The sequence below is a fragment of the Ziziphus jujuba genome, chromosome 11, assembly GCF_031755915.1.
Source record: "Ziziphus jujuba cultivar Dongzao chromosome 11, ASM3175591v1".
NCBI classification, from domain to species: Eukaryota; Viridiplantae; Streptophyta; class Magnoliopsida; order Rosales; family Rhamnaceae; genus Ziziphus; species Ziziphus jujuba.
Window position 1 is genome coordinate 12,270,128 of NC_083389.1, and position 21,350 is coordinate 12,291,477.

A 21,350-nucleotide genomic window follows, 5' to 3' on the forward strand; every position below is an offset into this window, starting at 1 on the left:
TATTGGATCAAAAATAGCAAAGAGAGGGAATTATTTGCCCAATAAAGATTACTTTTTCGTCAATCTTATTATTTTCAAAGAGACTGGTTTTGTATTATCTCCAATTTTTATCCCAAAAAAAAAAAAGAAAAAAAATTAACTCAGTAAGTACCTCCAATGTACTAAGAGCATCTCCAATGGTTTTGTGTTCATTTAAAAAAAAAATTTTCACATCAGACAAATAGATAAGATTTTAAAAAAATCATCTCCAATGGTTTTGTGTATTAGTTCTGTTAAACTGATGTGACAACAAAAGAAATAGAAGCTATAAAAGACACTGTCCATTTTTGGATGCTCTGTTAGATAAACTGACTCAATATTTTATTTATTTGATTGACGTTTAATAAAAGAAAAATAACTCCTGCATGGACTTTTGGTTTTTTTAATTAGATATAATTTTAAAATAAAAAATTACATATTGGCATTTTAGAACATTTTAAACCGAATCCATTAGAAAAAAATTATCTAAAATATTATCTATTAAATAGAAAAAATGTCATATAAGCATGAGCACTTTCCAAAAACAATACCACATAAACTTCAATAGAAAGAACCATTTGAGATGCTCTAAATGTATGGATACGAAAAAAAAAAAAAAATTGCGAACGGGTATTGCTGCATATAGACTCATGCCACATTGAACAATTTTCCACTTCAGAAAATAGAAAATGACATGAAACTCTCTTATCTCGTATGACTCTTTTCCCTTTCTCTTTGCTTCGCTTCTCTTGTGGAACAAAACATGAACCATTCAACTTTGATCAATAAAATTTATAAACAGAGGCTCTTTCTCACTTCTCTTCCACATTCGAACCATGACCCAACTCCCTTCATCGACAACTGAGGATTTTCCATAAGATTTCATTCATAGGTTTCATACTTTAATAATAATAATACTAACAATACTAGGTTAGCGGAGACTATTAGCATGTGACTTTGATTTTGGAATTATTATCAACTCCATTGTGTAAAATCAAAGATATTAGGGAGATTATTCATCTAAAAAAAATTAGGGAGATACAAATATGTAAGGGAGAGAAAATATTTCCTCACCCAAAAAAATAATAGGAAGAAAAAAAAATTAGAGATCATAAAGAGTATACATATAGGGTAACGTTATCAATAATTCCTAGATGAGGATGCTAACTTGAAAAATACGAGCGGAAGAATATGCATAAATCCACTCGAAGTTCTCAGATTAGCATTCTTATACAGGTGAGTTGGTAGCATCTTTACTTGAGACGTATCTTAATATATATATATATATATATATATATATATTAATACTCATACAAAATCTTTGATTTATTTATTTATTTTGTTTTGTTTTTTTTTTTTTAGATAGCTTAAAAATAGAAGACTTGACCTTATATATCAAAGTCAAAGAAATAATGATCAAGATCACACTTGAAAATACATACCCCACATTATCAGTTTTTTATCAGTCTTTGTTTTAATTGATCGGGTTTTTTACCAATATTTGTTATAATTATTGAATAATCACCATTAAAATTTATATTTCAGATAAAAATTTAAATAATTATTATAAAAAATTCATTTTTAAAGTTTTAATATAAAATAATAGAATTAAGTGCAACTAGCTAAATATAAATTTATCATCACCACCAGTAATAACAAACAAATAACGAATTTTTAATTAATATCCCCAGATACAACCGTTGAGATGATGCCATGTGCAAAAGTTTAAGAAGGTATAGAATCAACACTGATAAATAAATAACACTTACCATATACCAAATTCACACGCTTTCGTTAATGTTCTTCCTCACAACATTAACTACCCCTTGGCCTTGCTCAACTATCTTTATAATTCTGAGGTCTTTGCCAGCACTCTCATATATCTCTTTTTCCGTCTCTATCAAAAATCTTTACCTTCCATATATATAATCTTTCAATTTTTTCAAAATTTGTTCATAAATATTTGTCATTTTCATTGTATATTTTGATACTTTTAGATCGTAGAATATATGTCAAATATTTGCTTAATTTCCATGGAGTTGAAAACTGTTTTTTGCCTTTTGATCTTCTAGGTTTCACATTCTTCATCCCAAGCATACAAATTCTATGGTGGGGGAAAAGATCGATGAGTTTTGAACCCTTTTGATGACTACAATCACTTGGCTTGAAGTAAGAAATTTCAAGTCAATGACACTAAGTTGTTTTATCATATTGGATATTGTTGATTCATTAGTATAGGCATCTGTATGTATCCTCATTCATATAACATAAAGGTAATTAGTAAAATACACTAGTCATGTGGATGACAGTTCACGAATCAATTGTTCAAATTTACAACTACTCAAATTTACATCAGAAAGTGTCGTGACAATTAGTTTATAGCTGATATTAACCAGGTTTGTGTTTGCAAAGCTCGAGTTAAGAAAGGCTGTGGATGACAAAGAAGAGAAAACAAAGTTCATAAAAAAAAAAAAAAAAAAATGTGGGGATGACAAAGAAGAACGCGTAGCACCCCATTAAACGCTTACCAGCAGAAGCAATCATGAAGAAACCCACACAGTTTTTTGCTTCTTCACTGATGGGAAGATAATGAAAATTATTAAATAACAACTAGACTTTTAATTGCTGCTTGCCTTGGAAAACAGGTAGAACCGGGTTTTAATGTACCTTGAAAAGTAGTTACCCTATGTAGCCCTCCTTTTTGTTAGTTAAATATATATATATATATAGCTTTCTTTTCTGTTATCAAACAAATTTAATCAAGGCTTTTGATGAGTTTGTTACCAAACAATTCTGTGAGATGATTCCTGCATTTGTATATATATTTGCATTGTGAATACTGACATCACTTTTGTTTTTGCGATCCATCATGGTGAAGATCACTAGGACATCATAACATCACGCCTAATTGTCTTCTGTTTCTCTTCATACATACGTACATAACTTTTGTGTTTATTAAGGGTAGAGAGAATAAGAAGGTTGTTGAGAGTTAAAAACAAATAAACTAGTAGACATCGATGTCTTTTAGAGTATTTGGTGTGGTATAATATTAATTTGTAAAACATCATTATGGGGAACAAATATTCCACTTGTGCTGGCTCCTCAAGTAGTAGCAAAAGAGAGGAACAACTATTTGTACTTTTTTTTTTGGTCTCTAGCTCTTCCTATATAAGCTTATTCATCTTTCTATGGTCATCGGGACGATGATCATGATGACTACCTTCCTCTTGTTATTCTCCTGAGTTTATTCATAACTAATCCGTTGCCATCGAATAGAGTGTCATACAATTAAATTATATATACATTATTAATAATGAGAAACATATTAGTTTATTTCTTTTCAAAAAGTCATAAGAATTTTTTTTTTAAAAATTATTATATAGATCCTTGTGAATCAACCGATTTCATGAGATTGATACATATAATTTATCCATAAAAGTTTTTTTTATACAAATCATGGTAGAAGTTAATCAATGTTTTTATAAAAATAAAAAAAAGGAAAAATATAATAAGATGGGACGGGGATGTGGATCCGAATAAAAATTAATGCATTTTCTTTGCTTTGGTAGAAATAAATAAATAAATAACTGAAAATAAAAAAGAGGATGCATATTTGCGTCATAAGAATTTTATTGTTTTCATTAATGACAAAACAATATTTACGACATTTTTTTATTTTATTTTTTGGGTTAGTAGACAAAGGGTTGATCAAAAAATACTTTATTCATTTTATTTGGTTACAAAAACTTGGTACCGTTTCTTGGTTTTTAGTTTTTTTTTTTTTTATATACCTTAATATATGTAATTTGTTTATTTCAAATATGTATTAATGATAGTTAAAAACTGTTCAGAATATAAATTGAGTACAAAATTACATAGATAAGAAATATAAACATCAAATTGAACATAATTTCAAATTGTATTACTTTTTTTTCTTTTATTCAAGTTTATAATTGTAATATTACTATTAATTAGCACTTGAAGTATACAAATTACTCACAATTAGATAGTAAAATAAAAAAGCAACCACCTTATCAAACAACGTCTACTGTTCATTATATATATATATATATATATATACACATTCAACTGCAACAGAAGATAAGCTGGCCCTCTAAAAACATGGCTAATTATAATTAATTAATCTGGAATTGATAAAGAAAATACATATAATAGCATCAAGAAATCATCCTCGAATATGTATGACCAACGCAACATTATTAGGAATCGAACAATCAGTCAATTTAGCAGTAGTAGTTGTATTATATATATTCTTCCTTTCTTACTTTTATCACCTTGACGAGTATTATCCAAAGGAAAATTTAATTAATGTCAGCCCAATAGATATATACAATATTGATGATAATAATAATAATTTATTTATAAAAAAAAAAAACTAACTATACAATTTCGGAAAAGTTAAAAAGAACTAAATACATCAATCAACTTCTAAATCTATAAGATAAATTTCATTTATACTCTTTTAATTTTATCATAATTACACTTAAATCTTAAATATTCCAAAAATTATTACTAACCTTTCATTAATTTTCTATATCTATCAAAATAGATAAATTTATAATTTTTTACTAATTAATTTTAACAGTTTAAATACATATATAAGTTGAAAATTAATATTTTATAATTGAATAATATTGTAAAAATATAATTTTGATCTTTAATTAATAAAAATTAATAAATGGGAGATTAATTATGATAATTTTACAAAAATATAAGGTACCTAAGTTAATTAAAGCAAAACCATAAGAGTCTCCGGAGCAAAAACTAAATAAATAAATAAGAGTCTAAATCAAAATTTTCCAAATCTCCTGGCCTCTTTTTGGTAAATCCTGGAACAGTGGAAATAATTCATATAGTCTCGGAATATTAATAGTTCAACATAATAAATAAATAAATAATCAATCTAGGTAACTAATTAATAATATTTTTTTTCTCCGTACATATGTGTTTGAATGGATGGAAATGGAATAAAAGAGTCCAGAGCTTTAGAAGATGGTTCACAGCTTATTGGGAAACGAAGAGGATCAGTCAATTTAGCAGTACTACTAGATTCTAGTTTTGTTACTGTGAAAAGAACAAGATTTAGCTCTACTAATAGAATTCTTATGCTTCATCAAAATATTAAATATGTGTAAATTACAAAATTGAACTCAAATGAATTAACCAAATAAAAACTCAACAAATTAAATACGTCAATCAACTTTTAACGAACAGAAACTCATGACCAATTCCAGTTGGATGTGTAATTCTCGATCGAGCATCTGCATAAAGTAGTGTATATAATAGGAATATATTTAAAGCAAATTTTTTTCATGGCATACCAAAAGGACACAAAACGAATAAATTTTCGACACATCGAAAGGAGAATAATTGTTTTAATTTTGTTCCCTATTATTGTAAGTCTATAAAGTATAAAGCAAGCACGGCACACACACGTGTCTATGTGTGTGTGTGTGTGTGTGTGTGTGTATATAAGCACACATTCATATGCAAATATATCTAGGTAGCAGCAAATTGAATACTTCATTAATTTGTATACATCAAGAGAATATGGGAAATATTTTTACTGACGATCCTCCTGTTCCCCAAGCTCCACAACAACCCCGTGGAATTCGCAGTCCTCGGGAGCCTCGTGGTCCTCCTGGTTTTGGACCTCTTTCTAATCCTTTCAGAGGATACGAGCCATACGAGCCATTCGTTATTGACCCAGCTGGTCCTCTTTCTACTCCTTTCACAGGATACGAGCCACGCGTTATTGACCCAGCTGGTACCACTCCAAATTATTGTCTGATCAGCGTTAACCTTGCGAAGCAACCATGACGTCTGCGGAGGACAACTCAGGTGCCACTCATTAACTACCCCTACCGACCTATATAATATATATTTATATAATTTTGTGGAGGTGGTTCACAATACGGTGGGTATTAATGTCCAATTATATGTAATTAATTTTAGATATATAGTTTTTAAATTATAAAAAAAAAAATTACTGTTTGCTGTGCATGTATATATATTGTTTACAGTAAAAATTGATATTTTTTTTTAAAAAAATATCAATTTTAATATAGTTGGTATATAAATCAATCGTATCATAAAATTATTTTTAAATTATAAATAATTAAAAATAATATATTTTATGAATGATAAGTAATTCAATATTAATTTTCATTACAATTATGACCGCATTCATAATATTAGAAGTTAAATGTGTATATAAATATAGTTGATTTCTATTTGATGACACCGAATTTTTTATGCTGGCTGATATAACATTGGATTATATCTAATCTATGAGGTTATATACAAATATATGAAGTATAAATTGCATTAGAATTTGCATATCCATGGTTTATTATTGTTGGATTAATATACTAAGGATAACATCTTATTATGAATGACATGAACGTCTAAAGCAATTGCAACAAATGTGTTTAACGTTTGGTATGTGTGTTAGAGGATGGGCCAGCTGTATCTGGCGTTCAAAGATGTTGTCCAACTTTGTTACAAGGGACACTACTGTATATCCTTGCTTTAGTAGTCCTGTATTCTATATATTTTGCCAAGCGAATCCTGTATAATTGTATGCACGCTGTCCAAAGATATATGTATATATGTATGCACTTGTATTTGAGTTTGAGAACACGTTATAGACAAACATTTTGAAAATTAAAGAAAACTGAATAAAATAGAAAACCAACTAAAATATTTGAGAAAATCTATAGCACAAGACGCGAGATCAATCACATAAATAATAAAAGTAGATCTCCAGCCAACCATGTACGCTTAAATTATTTATTTATTTATTTTGATCATCACTTAAATTATTTATTTAATCAAACGACAAACCCTACCTATCATATTTAGTTTTTTTTTTTCTTTTTTTTTTTTTAAATCTTTGATCTGTTGTTCATATTTATGTGCCGCACGATCATTTTTTTTTTTTTAATCTTTGATCTGTAGTTCATGTTCATGTTCATGTGCCGAAGGATCATAAATCAAATCATGCAGACTCTATACAATCTAATTATCAAAAATTAATTATTTAAGCATATGATAAATTTTAACCTGTTACAAATTAAAATCCTTCTTAGCAAGCAACCTATTATAACTAGAAAATTGTAAATGTGAAAAATAATATATGAGGACGTAAAACGCGTCCAAAGAAAATTGTTAAACAATAAGAAATCTGGTAAGCAAAAACAATTCAAAAAATGCAAATTGTATTTACCAATTGGACGGAGGATCCGAACCCACATCAACGGTCCCACTCCAACCTAGAATTAATGCAACCCACCTTAACTTTTGGGCTTTGAATGTGTTCTGGGCTTCGAAGCCGGTGTGACAGCTGGTTTACATTTGAAATTTTCTGGCTTTGTAACGTTAGCAAATCCCATAAAAATACGCTACTGTTTATATTTTTTTCCCAAACATTCTAGTCCCCTTTCTTTCTTTCTTCTTTTTTTTTTTTTTTAAATTTAAACTATTAAGGCATATTATTTGAAAAAAAAAAAAAAAACTGAGGGAAGGCAGTAACTTTAAAATTATTTTTTTATCATTTTATTAACACTATTATAAAATCTAAAATTGATTTCTGAAAATGAATATAGTACTAATTCATTTTTAGTAGGTGCAATTTTAAATATCGGATAAAAAAATAATACTACATGTATCAAAAAATTTATTATATTAAATGACATCCACCTATAACCTCAATATGGGAAACAAAGAGGCTCAGTCAATTGAACAATACTACTAAATTCTACTTTTGTTAAAAGGAAAGGGAAAAGATTTAGCTCTACTAATAGTATCTGATTCTTCAAAATATTAAATATGTGTAAATTACAAAATTGAATTCAAACTAATTAATTAAATAAAAATTTAACAAATTAAAGCTCATAACTAACTCCAGCTGGATAGTTTTTCGATTGAGCATCAGCATAAAGTGTATATAATAGGAATGTATTCGAAGCATTTATGAAAGGACACAAAATGAATAAAGTCTTGTCCGATCGACAAGAATATCATTGGAACATGGTTTGAAAATTGAAACCAATTAAACTTTAATTTTGGTCACTACTATTGTAAGTCTATATAGCACAGAGCAAAGATACATGCATATATATATATATATATATATATATGTGTGTGTGTGTGTGTGTGTGTGTGCAAGCATGCATTCATATGCAAATCTAGGTAGCTGCAAATTTTAATACCTGATTAATTTGTATACATTAAGAGAATATGGGAAACCAACCTCCTCGCAGTGCTCGGGAGTTGGTGGCTTCATAACTTAAAAGGCAATCAGTAACCAGCTACATTTGTATATAATATATTTTTATATAATTGTGCCATTATGAGCAAGGTTGGCCACAATACGGTGGTTGTCAAACTTTTATTTGCTGTTTGCCCCTTTTTTTTTTTCCTTTTTTTTTTTAATAATTATTTGTTGTTTGCCTTGGAAAGCAGGTAGCCTTGGGTTTTAATATTGATTGAGAAGTAGTTAGCCTATAGCTCTCTTTTCTGTTAGTAGCAGTATAAGAAAAAGTGTAGCAAGATTGTTACTAAACAAATTTATTCAAGGCTTTTGATGAGTTGACTTGTGCATGGTATAAATGGAAAGTCAACAGTAAGATAAAGCATTTTCAATTCAATACATGAGAGATGAAGGGATAATATATGTATATATTACAAACTAAAACTAATTAAAAATAATGGGTGCCAGTATGTCAAACTAAATAAAACACATCCACTTTTTGGAGATGAAGTAGACCAATTTTTCACACATCCATGCTCCATATACAATGGAAGTTTGTCAAAGTCTCTTGCTAAAGCATGAAAAATTGTTTGCCAGTGCTCAAATTCTTATCATTCAAATATTCTTCAATCTAACGATTCCCTTTCTGAGTTATTATAAAGAAATGTGGAAGCATCTAATATCTGATTTTCTCTTTTCTTTCTTTTCTTTTCTTGCTGTACAGATCTAGTAAAATTGGCAATGCATGGAAATTAAAAAGCATACGATCAAGAAAAATGCTTACAAGATGGACATTTGACTGTTATTCCAACTGACAAACATAATTCATAAGAAAAACACAGTTGCTAATTAGCATAATGTCACATATTACATCGACAAAAAGACGAATACTAATAACATTGACAAAAAGAGGAATGGGGCACTAACTCCAAACGATCAAAATGAAGAGGATCAGAGTTTGGCGCGTGCTTTCAATGCTTCCCTTGAAATAACCTGAATTATCATATGTATTTCTTGGAGAGAACTGAATCTTGATAAAGATCTCACAATCTAAAGAATCATCCATCGACAATTGACTGTCTAAGCCAAGCTTTCTGCAGCCCACCATGCACAAGTTTCCTGCTGTGTCATCATAGATGCCTTCAGCTGTAATTTCTGTAAAACTAGATGAGTTGGAAAATAGAGAACTCACATTGTCCAACTTAACACCAGGCGGAGAGAGATGAACATTGTATAGCTGATACCAACCGGCCCTCTCTTTGAAAGGCTTGAGTTAGTCAATAAGGGATTTGAATACCAACGCGGCACAGAATGCTTACCAACAGAGAGAGGGAAAGAGTCGACTGATGCAATCTTTCTTTTTTCACTTTCAACTGACATGGTGAGTGTCATCTCCGGGATAGAAAATGGATTTGGATAAGTATTCCCCTTGTGTTTAGCTAGCTTCTTTCTTGGGCACAACTTCTTTACTTTGTCAAGTTCTGTGTACTTGTAGTTGAAGCCTGGATCCGGCAACATAAGTGATTCAGAACTTTCGAATTTGATCTTATCAAAGTAACCCAATTCTCCCTCAGTTTTGTTGCTCCAAATGTGACCCATATGCTCTTAGTATTTTTGATTGTCCAGATTGCGGGGAATCTCAAGCTTAATCTTGTAGAACAATCCCCTACATGAGCCTCAGCCAAAGAATCTGCTGCATCTAGAAAACGGCATGCAGCAACATGGAGCTGATTCCTCTTAGCATCCAACATACCTTCCCCAATCAATGTTGTGTTGAGATTGGAAGGGCTGTAGATCAAAATATTTTCTCGAGGAACACAAAATTCTATCAGAACTCTCAACCTTTGTTCATCCTCTAAGCACTCAATTTTTTTGAAAAAGACCACTGTGGGTAGAAAGTCAATTAAAGTACCAAACGGTGTGCAGTTCTTTGCAGAACTATTGCAGTGTCTTGCATATTTCAAAGAGAAACGGTTGACTACTGGGGGGACTAAAGTACAAAAAGTATTTAATGGGAAAGATCTGACGGACAAACCTGAAGAAACATCACTATCAACAGAAATATTATTATCAGACACTTGAGATACCAAAGTGTACTCGTAATTTTCCCTAGCAAAGATAAACATTAAAGAAATTGGTTCAAAATAATATGGATCACCAGAACTTATCAGACTCTAAAGTTCCAGTAACCAAGCTTGTGATACTAGTGGAATTCTTGAGATTGTTGAGCTTAAGAACAGCAGGACGATCCAGTACTAAACTAAGTTTCTCTTTGTAATAATTATAATAACCAGATTCAATCATACAAAGTTTGCCAGAAGATACTGACCAGAAATCTTTGAGCCTAAAAGTGAATGAATTCCATTGATATGGATCTCCAGGCCTATGGAACCGCTCTCGTAGTAGTAGTCTGCACTAGCTTTTCGAAGTGTTAAAGTGCCTTCAACGTGGAATAAATCTTGCATATCAGTTGGACGGACATTCCAGGTTGATAAGTAAACAGATGTTGGGCTATGAATGAGTTTCCACCTAGCACTCCATTGCCACCACCAAGGTATAAGAAGCGAAGAAGTGGTCGGGGAAGTGGCGAAATGGAGAAATGGTTTCCTGTTGACGTTGGCTCAGGGACAATGGAAGCACAATGATCGGAATAAGAGATTTCAGATGCAGAAGAAGAGGAAACAAAGTTCAGAAAATATGTGAGGAACACAAAGAAGAACATGCACAACCACTTCAAAATGGTAATAGCTGGAGCACTCATGGAGATCATAATAAACATGGAGTATAGCTGCTCCAAGTAATGGTAAATGATGAAGAAGAGGAAGCAGACTTTTATTTGTTTTTCTGGCTTTGGAAAGAAGCAGAAGACTTGGGTTTTATATTGTTCAATGAATAGTTAGCATGTAGCTCTCCTTTCTGTTAGTTGAAAGTCCAAAGACTTAAAAATTCAATTACATATTGCTGTGTTTTGTGGGTTCCTAGCTAGTCAACCACAATACTAAAATGTTACCATAGCCAATTTTCTCTCCAAATAATACATTAATTTGATTTGATTCCATGTAATTAGCCATTTTTGTTTGTAAAAACCAGTATTGATCATATGTACTCAAAGTTTTATAATATAGCAGTAAAAATGGAAGCCAGTTATGATAGATTGATAGTCATATTGATGAAAGTTCATAAATAATAGCTGTTGCAGACATGCAGTTTAAAGGGTGTCTTCAAAAAAAAAAAAAAATATATATATATATATATATATGTATATGTAGTCAACTTATTAGGTTTTGGCTACCAATCTTAAGAAGCAATTAAACAAAGAAACGGCAATATCTCTAATTACAAGGGGAAAAAAGAAGAGGAAAAAACAAAACAAAAATATAAAAAAATTAAGGGAACCAGCTTATTAAGACAATATTTTCAAGTTAATGAATCATCCAAAAGAAGAACATATAAGATTAGCCTTTTGATGGGTACAATTTGGTTGAGTGTTGTCTAGCAAAAACAGGCCTAAGTTCAGCGAGAACAGTCAATGGAAGAATAAGCATAAGCATAACTATTGCACAATATTACATAAGGCACTTACAAAAAGTGGTATCTAAGGTCAATATCAAAGGATCAAATTGAAGAGGATCAGAATTTTGTCTTGTGCTCTGAATGCTTATAACCTGAATTTTTTTTTGAATTTGTTGGAGAGAACTGAATATTCACAAGAAGCTCAAGAGTCTACAGAATCATCATCCATTGACCACTCACTGACTAAACCAAGATTTCTGCAACCAGCCATGCACAAGCTTCCTGTTGTATCATCATAGAAGCCTTCAGCAGAGATTTCCAAAGAAGATGAATAAGAAAATAGGGAACCAAACCCACTGTCCAACTTCGCATCGGATAGCAAAGATATGCTCATTTTATAGCTGATACCAATTGTCCCTGTCTTTGGAGAGCTTGAGTTCATCCTCAAGCCTGGTTATGGATATGAATTCGAGGTGAAGACCGATTGCCAACAGACTGAGGGAAAGAGTTACCCCATGCTATTTTTTTGCTAGCACTTTCACTGACGTGTCAAATGTTATCTCATGATTATTTCGTGTGTGCTTAGAAGGCTTCTTTCTTGGGCACAACTTCTGTAGATGTCAAGTTTTGTGTATTTCTAGTTAAATCGTAGATACACCACCATAACTCTCACAGAATTTTCAAATTTGATCTTATCAAGGTAACCCATTTGTCCTACAGTTTTGTTGCTTCAAATATGGCCCACAACACTAATTGTTTTCCTTATTGTCCGGATTGATGGAAATCTCAAGCTCAATCTAGTTGAACAATCACCTACATGAGCCTCAGCCAAAGAATCTGCAGCATCCAAAAACCGGCAAGCAATCAACGTGGAGTTGATTCTTCCTCTCATCCCACAACCCTTCTCCAATCAAAGTGTTGCTGGGATTGAAAGGCCTGCTGTATTCCCTATGATTCCTTCTATAGGCTAGAAATTCTATTGAGTAATGACACTTTTGCTGCCGCCATGCTGTCATTAGTTTCTTCTGATGTTTAGTTCATGGAAATATGTAGTTGGTTTATAACTATGTTTTTCCTAAAAATCTGTTGTATTAAGTAGTCAAAGTATGGCTTATGGTTATTGCAGTGTTAGGTGAAAATTAATGGAATTACCCTTGTAAACTTGTGTTTATATATTTTCTACCCATGAATGAAATGCAGAGCAGTTTTTGGATCAGTTGTTGCTCATTTTGCTGTGTTTTTAGTTCAGAAAAACCTACAAATTCTATCAGAATTCTCAGCTTTTGTTCATCCTCTGAACACTCTATTTGATTGAAAATCATAACACTGGGTAGAAAGTCAATTAAGGCCCCAAATGGTATGCAGTTCTCTGCAATGGCTTGACTGCCATTGGAACTACTGAACATAAAGCATTTCCGGAGAAAGATCTGAGAGACAAACCTGGAGAAACATCATCCTCGCAAAAAGTACCATTATTAAATGCTTCAGAGACCAAAGTGTACTCATAATTCATTTTGGGAAACATAAACATTGAAATTGGTCCAAAATAATTTTGATCATCAGAGCTTATCAAACTCTTTAAAGTTCCAGTAACCAAGGATGTAAGACTAGTAGAAGTCTTAAGATTATTGAGCTTAAGAACAGCAGGAAGATCAAGTACTAAACTATTTTTATTCTGAATAATTACTATAACTAGATTCAACCATACGAAGTTTGCCAAAAGATACTGACCAGAACCCTCGAAGCCTAAAAGTGAAGAAACTTCATTGATGTGGACCTCCAGACCTGTAATAGGTGGAAACAGGACCTGCAGGGAATCTTAGAAGTGTTAAGTGCCTTCAACTTGCACATTCATTGCATAGACATTCCTCGTGGCCAAACAAACAGAGATTGGGCCCTGAAATGATGAGTTTCGACTTAAAAGACCATTGCCACCACCAATGTAGAAGTGGCCATAATTTAGTTGGGGAAGTGGGGAAATGGAGAAGCAGTTTTCTATTGGGGTTGACTCAGGAACGATCGAAGCACAATGATCTGAATAAGTGATTTAATAAGATGAAGAAGAAGTGGAAAACAAGTTCAGAAAATATGTGGAGAAGACAAAGAAGAACATGTACAGCAACTTCAAAGCCTTCATAGCAGAAGCACTCATGAACTCAGCCATGAAATATTCCTCCTTAGTATGATGGAACTGATGAAGAAGAACAACAAGCAGACTTCCTTTTTTTTTTTTTTTTTTCTTTTTTTTCTTTGCTTGGATAAGTAGAAGCAGGGTTGGGTTTTAATATTGCTTATTAATGATCCCTATCTCTATCTCTCCTAACTGTTACAAGCAGTTTCAGACTGCTGGTTTTATTATTCAATTATGCATTCCTACTTAAGTGGTTTCTTGTTCATATCTAATAGTAAAAGATTATTTTACTGTTGAAAATAGCTGGCCACATACTAGAAAACTTTGTTGAGAAAAATAAAAGGGCTTTTGGGATATTAATTTTCTATTTTAGATCTTTAATTTATGAACTTGCTTTAATTAAATTTGTCTAATGAAACTAATAATTTTTATTTGACAAAACTATTTAATTATGTTAGTTCTGTCAAATAAAAGTTATTTGATCATAACTAATTGGAAGTTCTTGACTATGAACACCTTTGTTGATCCTTGTTTATATAACATAAGGAAATTAGTAAAATACAATAGTCATGTGGATGAAAAGTTCACAAAGCAATTGTTGCAGCCTAACACATGACCAACGATATATTCATATGGTCGAAATCTTAGTCCTCTGCTGCATATGTTTCATCAGAAACTGAGGACAAGACCAGAGGTTCAAAATGAAGAGGATCAGATTTGTGTCTTGTGCTTTCAATGCTTGCCTTGACACGAGCTGAACCATTCCTTGAATTGACCGGAGGGAACTGAAAATCAATACGAATCTCACAGTCCACAAAACCAATATCAGTTTGCTGTTCGACACTTAGGCCAGGTGTTCTGCAGCCAATCATGCACAGCCTTCCTATTGCGGAATCATAAACTCCTTCAGCAAAAATGTTCACTGATATACATATTCTTGAAGACATGTTGAATATAGAAACCCCTCTACTCAAATTTACATCAGAAAGTGTTGCTACAGTGCTGATATTAGTTGTGGTTTCGTTTGCAAAGGTTGAGTTAAAAGAAAGGCTTTGAATACAAATACTTATAAAAAATCTGGTTTCCAAGAGAGAAAAGAAGAGGTTCCCCATCCTGTTATTGTTTTAGCACTTGTAAATGATATATCGAATCTCATTTCTTGAGAGAATACATTAGGGTAAATTGCTCCCTTTTTAGTACTAGATTTCTTTCTGGTGCACACTTTTCTTGCCTTGTCGATTTTCGTATACTCGTACTTCAAGCCAAGAACCCCTATGGGAAGGTCCTGAAAAGAACTTTCAATTCTAATCTTATCGAAGTAACCAAACTCTGTCAAACCTTTATTGCTCCAAATATCCCCCACAATGCTCTTCATGTTTCCAATTGTCCAGATTGATGGGTATCTCAAGCTTAATCTTGTTGAACAATCACCCACATGAACATTAGCAAAAGAATTTTCACTCACATTTAAAAATCTGCAAGCAACAATAAAAAGGTGGTTGTTCTTTGAATTCCACAACCCTTCCCCAACAAACGTTGTGTTGGGATAGAAAGCCTCTTCCTCATATCTACTGAGACGGAATTTTATTGTAGCACGCAGCTTTTGTTTATCCTCAGAACACTCAATTTCATTTAAGGACACAATACCAGGCAAATAGTCAAAATCCCAAACAAATGGGGTACAATTCTTTGCAAAACCGCAATGGCTTGCATATCTCAGATTGAATACATTGACACAGGGAACAGAAATTATCTCTTGGAAAAGAAGCAAGAGGCAAGCCCAAAGGAACATGAGCATTTTCACCAGAACTAAGTACTTCTTCTTCAGAATCAAAGAGTACTCATAATTCATCCTAGGAAACATCATAATGGAGATTGGTTCAAAAAATTTTGGTCCATTCTCAGAACTCAACAAGCTCTGTAATGCCCCAGTAATCAATCCACCAACACTAGTTGACTTTTTGACATTATAAAGCTTAAAAACAGCAGGAAGATTCAGTGAATTACCTCTTTTGATTCGATCATAGCTCGATCCGACCATACAAAGCTTCCCAGATGATTCTGACCAGAAACCATGGAGACTAAACCTGATTGGATCTCTTGGTTGAGAATCCTCTAGATTCTGATCATAATACATACCACTAGAATAGTAACTATTTTCTCTGTGAAATACCATATAGCCTTTAATTCTGATTAAGCCTTGGACACCAGTTGTTTGGACATTCCTGATATGGAATTCAAGGCAAGTGATTGGGATCTGAAAGGATGAGTTTTGATTTAGACTGCTACCTCTTCTGTAGTTGCCAGTGTGTAGTCTGGGAAATGACAAGTTGGTGTAATGGAACATTTCTTGGGTTGGTTCTGGAACCACTAAAGCACGGTGATCAGCATAAGAGATGTCAGATGAATTACTCATGGTAATGGACAAAATGAAGTTGGAAGAGAAGTAGAAGCCATGGCAGCTTGTAGCAACATCTACCCAAAGAAGTGGTTATAGATGAATCATTGAAGATAGCCGTATTACTATGCTTCTCCATGGAACAAGAAAATGATTATGTTGATGATGAAGCAGGAATGGTAATAAAACGTACATAATTATATAAAACTGCCATCTAGAGGCAAGAGGGTGCTTGTATTATTTGTTAAATGGGCCACATGATGATTTTTTTATTATTATTATTATTTTTAGAAAATTATGCTTCAATTCGATTTCTTTCATGTAAGTAATCATTTCTGTCTGTAGAAACTATTAAATCATATTAAAATTATAAATATCAAATTTATAAGTATTAATCATAACTTGTATGTTATGGATTATGAGCATCTCTAGTATATGCACATTCATATAAAAATATATATATATTTAAAAAAAAAAGTAAAATTTATTTGAGGAAAGAAACTTCAGGGGAAAAAATGCGAGAAGAAAATTTAATAAAATAGCCATATGGATAAAAGTTCATGAGGCAATTCTTGCAGACTAGCAGTTTAAAGTTGAAATCAATTTAATTCCAAAAAACACGATTGATCGGCAATAATTGGTGGTAGCAAAATCAGGTAGACCCTTTCAACAAAGGGCCAAAAAAAAAATAAATAAATAAAAAAGGTACAAATGAGAAGCAAAGCTTAGCTAAAACGCTATGTCAAGGTCAAGAGAGAATCTTTAATATTTTTTAATATGTAATTTTTATGACTCCTAAATAAATATTTTCTTCATAAATTTCAAAGCTCAAATCAACTAACTTCATTATTTATTAGTCAATAGTTGGACTTGAACCAAAGAAGAAGGACCAAACTAGCTTTCTGCGAAGTTGGAATTGTTTGTGATATCACTATGCTAAAGAAATTCAAAACATATCTACAAAAAGAAATATCTGCGTCATCATCAAAACCATGGAAATTTCCGCTTACTTACTCAACCAAAACGTCCTCATTTTGATTATTTAAATGTCCTTTCTAGGACTAGTGAGGATATGAGCAATTAAAAGGCTCTATTGGTTCCGAATAATATTTTTGTTGTCTGATTAGAGGAAGTTTTCTCACTTCCTACTTTGGCTTTGCTTAGTGCAGCAAATCAGTACTAGCTAAGCCTAACTATCACTTTCGCTACCAGAATGGAGTAGTAAAAATTTCAATTTCTAATAGACACCCATTTGGAATATAAACAAGCTAAAAAGTGGAAGTCCCAAAACATAAAATTTCACTTGCAAATTTTGGAAGTCCCAAAACATAAAACTTAATTTATATGCTTACAAAGTGAAGGAAAAAAAAAAGGAAAAAAAGATGAAAAACAAGAAAAGGAAAAGCCTAACAGCGATACGAGAAACCATTAACTTCTGTGGAAGACCGGTTTGGAAATCATGTTTCACTTGCAGTAGGCACCTTCTGGAGCACATCCAACTTTTTGAACCTAAAAGTAAGGACGCAACGACCACCAAACTTCTGCTGCAAGAAAATGATCAACGCAAAAAGCAGACCTCCGAAAGTGATAATGACATCCCAAGCAATTGAGTAGAAGTCTGCAGCAGGATTCACAAATATGTTGGACCTGTCAATGTATCTATCAGTGGTCTGAGCCGTGTAAAGATCATAAGCATGCGGTAGCAGACGAACAAAAGTTGTTCCAATGTAGAAGGACCAGGACAAAACATTTTCTCTTGAATTCCTGAAGATGTTAAGAAGGATTTGGGGCAAAAGAAATCCATCCAAGACCAAACCAGCATAAGATTTCAAAGCATCCAAAACGCGATTCTCCTGGTAACTAGTAAGGGAAGAGGTAAGCAAAACATGATCATAATTGCTTTTCCTCCAAGTCATAAACATGGTGAGCAAAGCCCCTGCAGCATATAATGGTAAAGCAACAAACAGTGCCTCCTTCTCAGCAATCCAGGACTCATTTGGGATTCCGCCAGAGGATCTTGCTGACAACGTAAACTGCAAAAGACGGAATTGTAACAACAGAGCAATCAAAGTCAGTACCCTTACAATTACCTCATTAGCTTCAAACCATCCTCCACTTCCAAGCAAGAGATTTTGGCGATTAGGACTTTTCATGAACAGGGCTTCAAAGTTAAGCATGAGAGGTATCATGTAGCCCACTGTTAGAATCGCAAGCATGAAAAGCGAAATGCAGGCAGGCACATCAGGGTGCCTTTTCAAATGGAAGAGTTGTATTCCCAAAAACACACATGCAAGAGTGGTGGATATGAGAACCATGACGATCTCCACATCCATCCTCGAAATGGATTCTAATGCTACGGATGTTTCATAAGCAGCTGAGGCAAAGTCCAGAGGTTCAAAATGAAGGGGATCAGACTTTTTTCTTGTGCTTCCAATGCTTCCCTTGATGAAACCTGAACTATAGTTAGAATGCCTTCCAGAGAACTGGATATCTATACGAATCTCACAATCCCCAGAACCAATATCTATTGGTAATTGATCACTTAAGTCAAGATTTCTGCAGCCAGTCAAGCACAGCTTTCCTGTTGAATAATCATAGATCCCTTCAGCAGAAATGTCCACCTTCGAACTTGATCTCGAAGACATGTTGAAAATAGAAACCCCATTACTCAACTTTGCACCATAAAGCAGTCTGATGCCTATTTGATAGCTGATATTGATCTGTTTTGTCTTTGCGAAGGTTGAGTTAGAGTAATGTTTCGAATACCAAAACTGGCTATAGAGCTCGTTACCAACAGAGAGAGGAGAAGAATAGCCCCACACTGTTAGTCTTTTTGCACTATTAAGCTTCAGGTCGAAACCCATGTCTTGAGAAAATGGATATGGGTATATTGCCCCCTCTTCATTTACATGCTTCTTTCTTGAGCACAACTTTCTTGCCTTGTCAATTTTCGTATACTGGTACTTCAAGCCTGAAACCCTCATGGGCAAGTTCAGATAAGAACGTTTAAAGCTGATCTTGTCAAAGTAACCCAACTCTGTCACATTTTTGGTGGTCCAAATATTCCCCACAATGCTATTACTGTTTCCAATTGTCCAGATCGATGGGTATCTCAAGCTTAGTCCTATTGAACAATCACCCACATGAGCATCAGCAAAAGAATCCTCGGTCCAACCTAGAAATCTGCAACCAACAAGATTAAGCTGGTTCTTCTTTGAATCCCACAATCCTTCTCCAATCAAAGCTGTATTGGGATTGAAGGGCTCATCATATCTACTAGATGAGAATTTTATCAGAGCTCTCAACCTTTGTTTATGCTCTAAACACTCAATTTCACTGAACGACACAACAAGAGGTAAATATTCAGTTTCCCTACCAAAAGGAGTACAATTCTTTGCAGAGAAGCCACAATGGCCTGCAAATCTCAAATCGAAAAGATTGACTGCCTTTGAAAACAGTGAACAGAAAGTTTGCCTTGGGAAAGAAGTAAGTGGCAAACCGGGAGAACTATAATTTTGAACCAGTAACCCAGAAACATTTTCTTTAGAAACCAGACTGTACTCATAATTAAACATAGGAAGGATCATAATAGAGACAGGTTTGAAGAAATTTGGATCATTCTCAGAATTCAACAAGCTCTCTAATGTTCCGGTTATCAATCCATTAACAGCAGTAGTTGAATTCTTGAAATTATACAGCTTAAGAACAGCAGGTTGATACAGTGAATTACCTGAATGAGATTGACGACTATAATACCATCCAATCATACAAAGCTTGCCAGATGATTCTGACCAGAACCCATTTAGACTAAACCTGACCGGGCCTCTATGTTTAGAATAGTAGTACTGCTTCTCATCATAATACATGCCACCTGAATAGTAAGTAGGCGGGCTGTGTGTATAATTGCGAAGATGGTAGTACGTACCGTCTCTATGAAACACAATATAGCCGGAAATTTTGAACAAGCCTTCGACATGATCGGCTGCTTGGATACTCCATATACGAAATATAAGGGAGGTGACTGCAGGGACACCAAAGGATGAGTTTTTGATTAGAAGATTGCTACCTCCTTTGTAATAACCAGTATGTCTTGGCAATGAAAATCTGGTGTAATGAAACTGTTCTTGGGTTGGTTTAGGGACGATTGAAGCACAGTGATCAGCATAAGAGATTTGAGATTCGGTTGGGGCTGAACCATAGTAGGAAGAAGAGGTGGTGGGAAGAAGGAAGAGAAGTATAAGACATGATAGTTTGAAAATAGCCATGGAATACTTCTCAATGGAACAAGAAAATGATGATGATGATGTTGATGAAGAAGAAGAAGTAGAAATAATTATGCTTATCTTATATGAAATATATAAAATACTATAGAAACTTTTAGTGAATTTTTTATATTCCTAGTAGACTTCTCCTCACATTGATACAAACTGCTAGATAGAGGGTGCTTAATTTTTTATTTTTTATATATATTTTTTTAAAGATACTGCTAAGCATAAGGGTACAAATTGCTGGCCAGTATATGGAGAAACACAATTTTATGGACAATGATATGAACCTATATATTAAACTCTTTTCGACACTTACAAAGCTAAATATCTACGTGCCAATCACGGTAATTTTAAAAACCATTAAATGTGAAAAAAAAAAAAAAATCTTAGGTTGTTTATTAGTTGCGTTTAGATGTTCTTTGAGTGCATCGAGGATCAAAGACAAGTAAAATATACATAAAATAAAGGGCATTTATTTTGTTGTTTCTTTTTTCTTGTTTTTTTCGTTATTAAAATTTTGTACATAATTTTGTTGACTCAGATATAAGGGAATTTAAGGTTTTATCTTTTATGCGTCGGTAAATTATAAAGGACCATTAAATTGGCTTCTTTTGAGGTTAAAAAAAAAAAAAAAAAAAGGGAAAATTATGAAGTCATCGTTGACTTGGAAAAAAAGGGCATGCCTTGACAACTCCGTCTTGTGAGACAGAAAATCAAGATTCCATAATTTGGCTTTTGGACTTGGTA

General features: G+C 33.0%; 2 protein-coding genes, 1 long non-coding RNA gene and 1 pseudogene across 3 annotated transcripts; 1 reads left to right on the plus strand and 3 right to left on the minus strand.

Annotated features, from left to right (window-relative positions):
• The first annotated feature begins 5,406 nt into the window (after nt 1-5,406).
• Nucleotides 5,407-6,679, plus strand: LOC125420508 (uncharacterized). The gene is made up of 2 exons (XR_007238822.2): nt 5,407-5,880; nt 6,494-6,679. It is a non-coding gene; the product is annotated as an uncharacterized LOC125420508 (long non-coding RNA).
• Nucleotides 6,680-9,215: 2,536 nt separating this feature from the next.
• LOC125420507 (uncharacterized) lies at nt 9,216-11,336 on the minus strand (annotated as a pseudogene).
• Nucleotides 11,337-14,581: 3,245 nt separating this feature from the next.
• Nucleotides 14,582-16,353, minus strand: LOC125419515 (uncharacterized). Its single transcript, XM_060812887.1, has 2 exons — nt 15,069-16,353; nt 14,582-14,859 (listed from the first exon to the last, which is right to left on the minus strand). The coding sequence occupies exons 1-2, from the start codon at nt 16,351-16,353 to the stop codon at nt 14,582-14,584; spliced, it is 1,563 nt and encodes a 520-aa protein (XP_060668870.1).
• Nucleotides 16,354-17,792: 1,439 nt separating this feature from the next.
• LOC107422395 (uncharacterized) lies at nt 17,793-20,600 on the minus strand. Its single transcript, XM_016031831.3, has one exon. It carries the CDS (start codon nt 20,598-20,600, stop codon nt 17,793-17,795), a length of 2,808 nt encoding a protein of 935 aa, XP_015887317.3.
• Nucleotides 20,601-21,350: the final 750 nt, after the last annotated feature.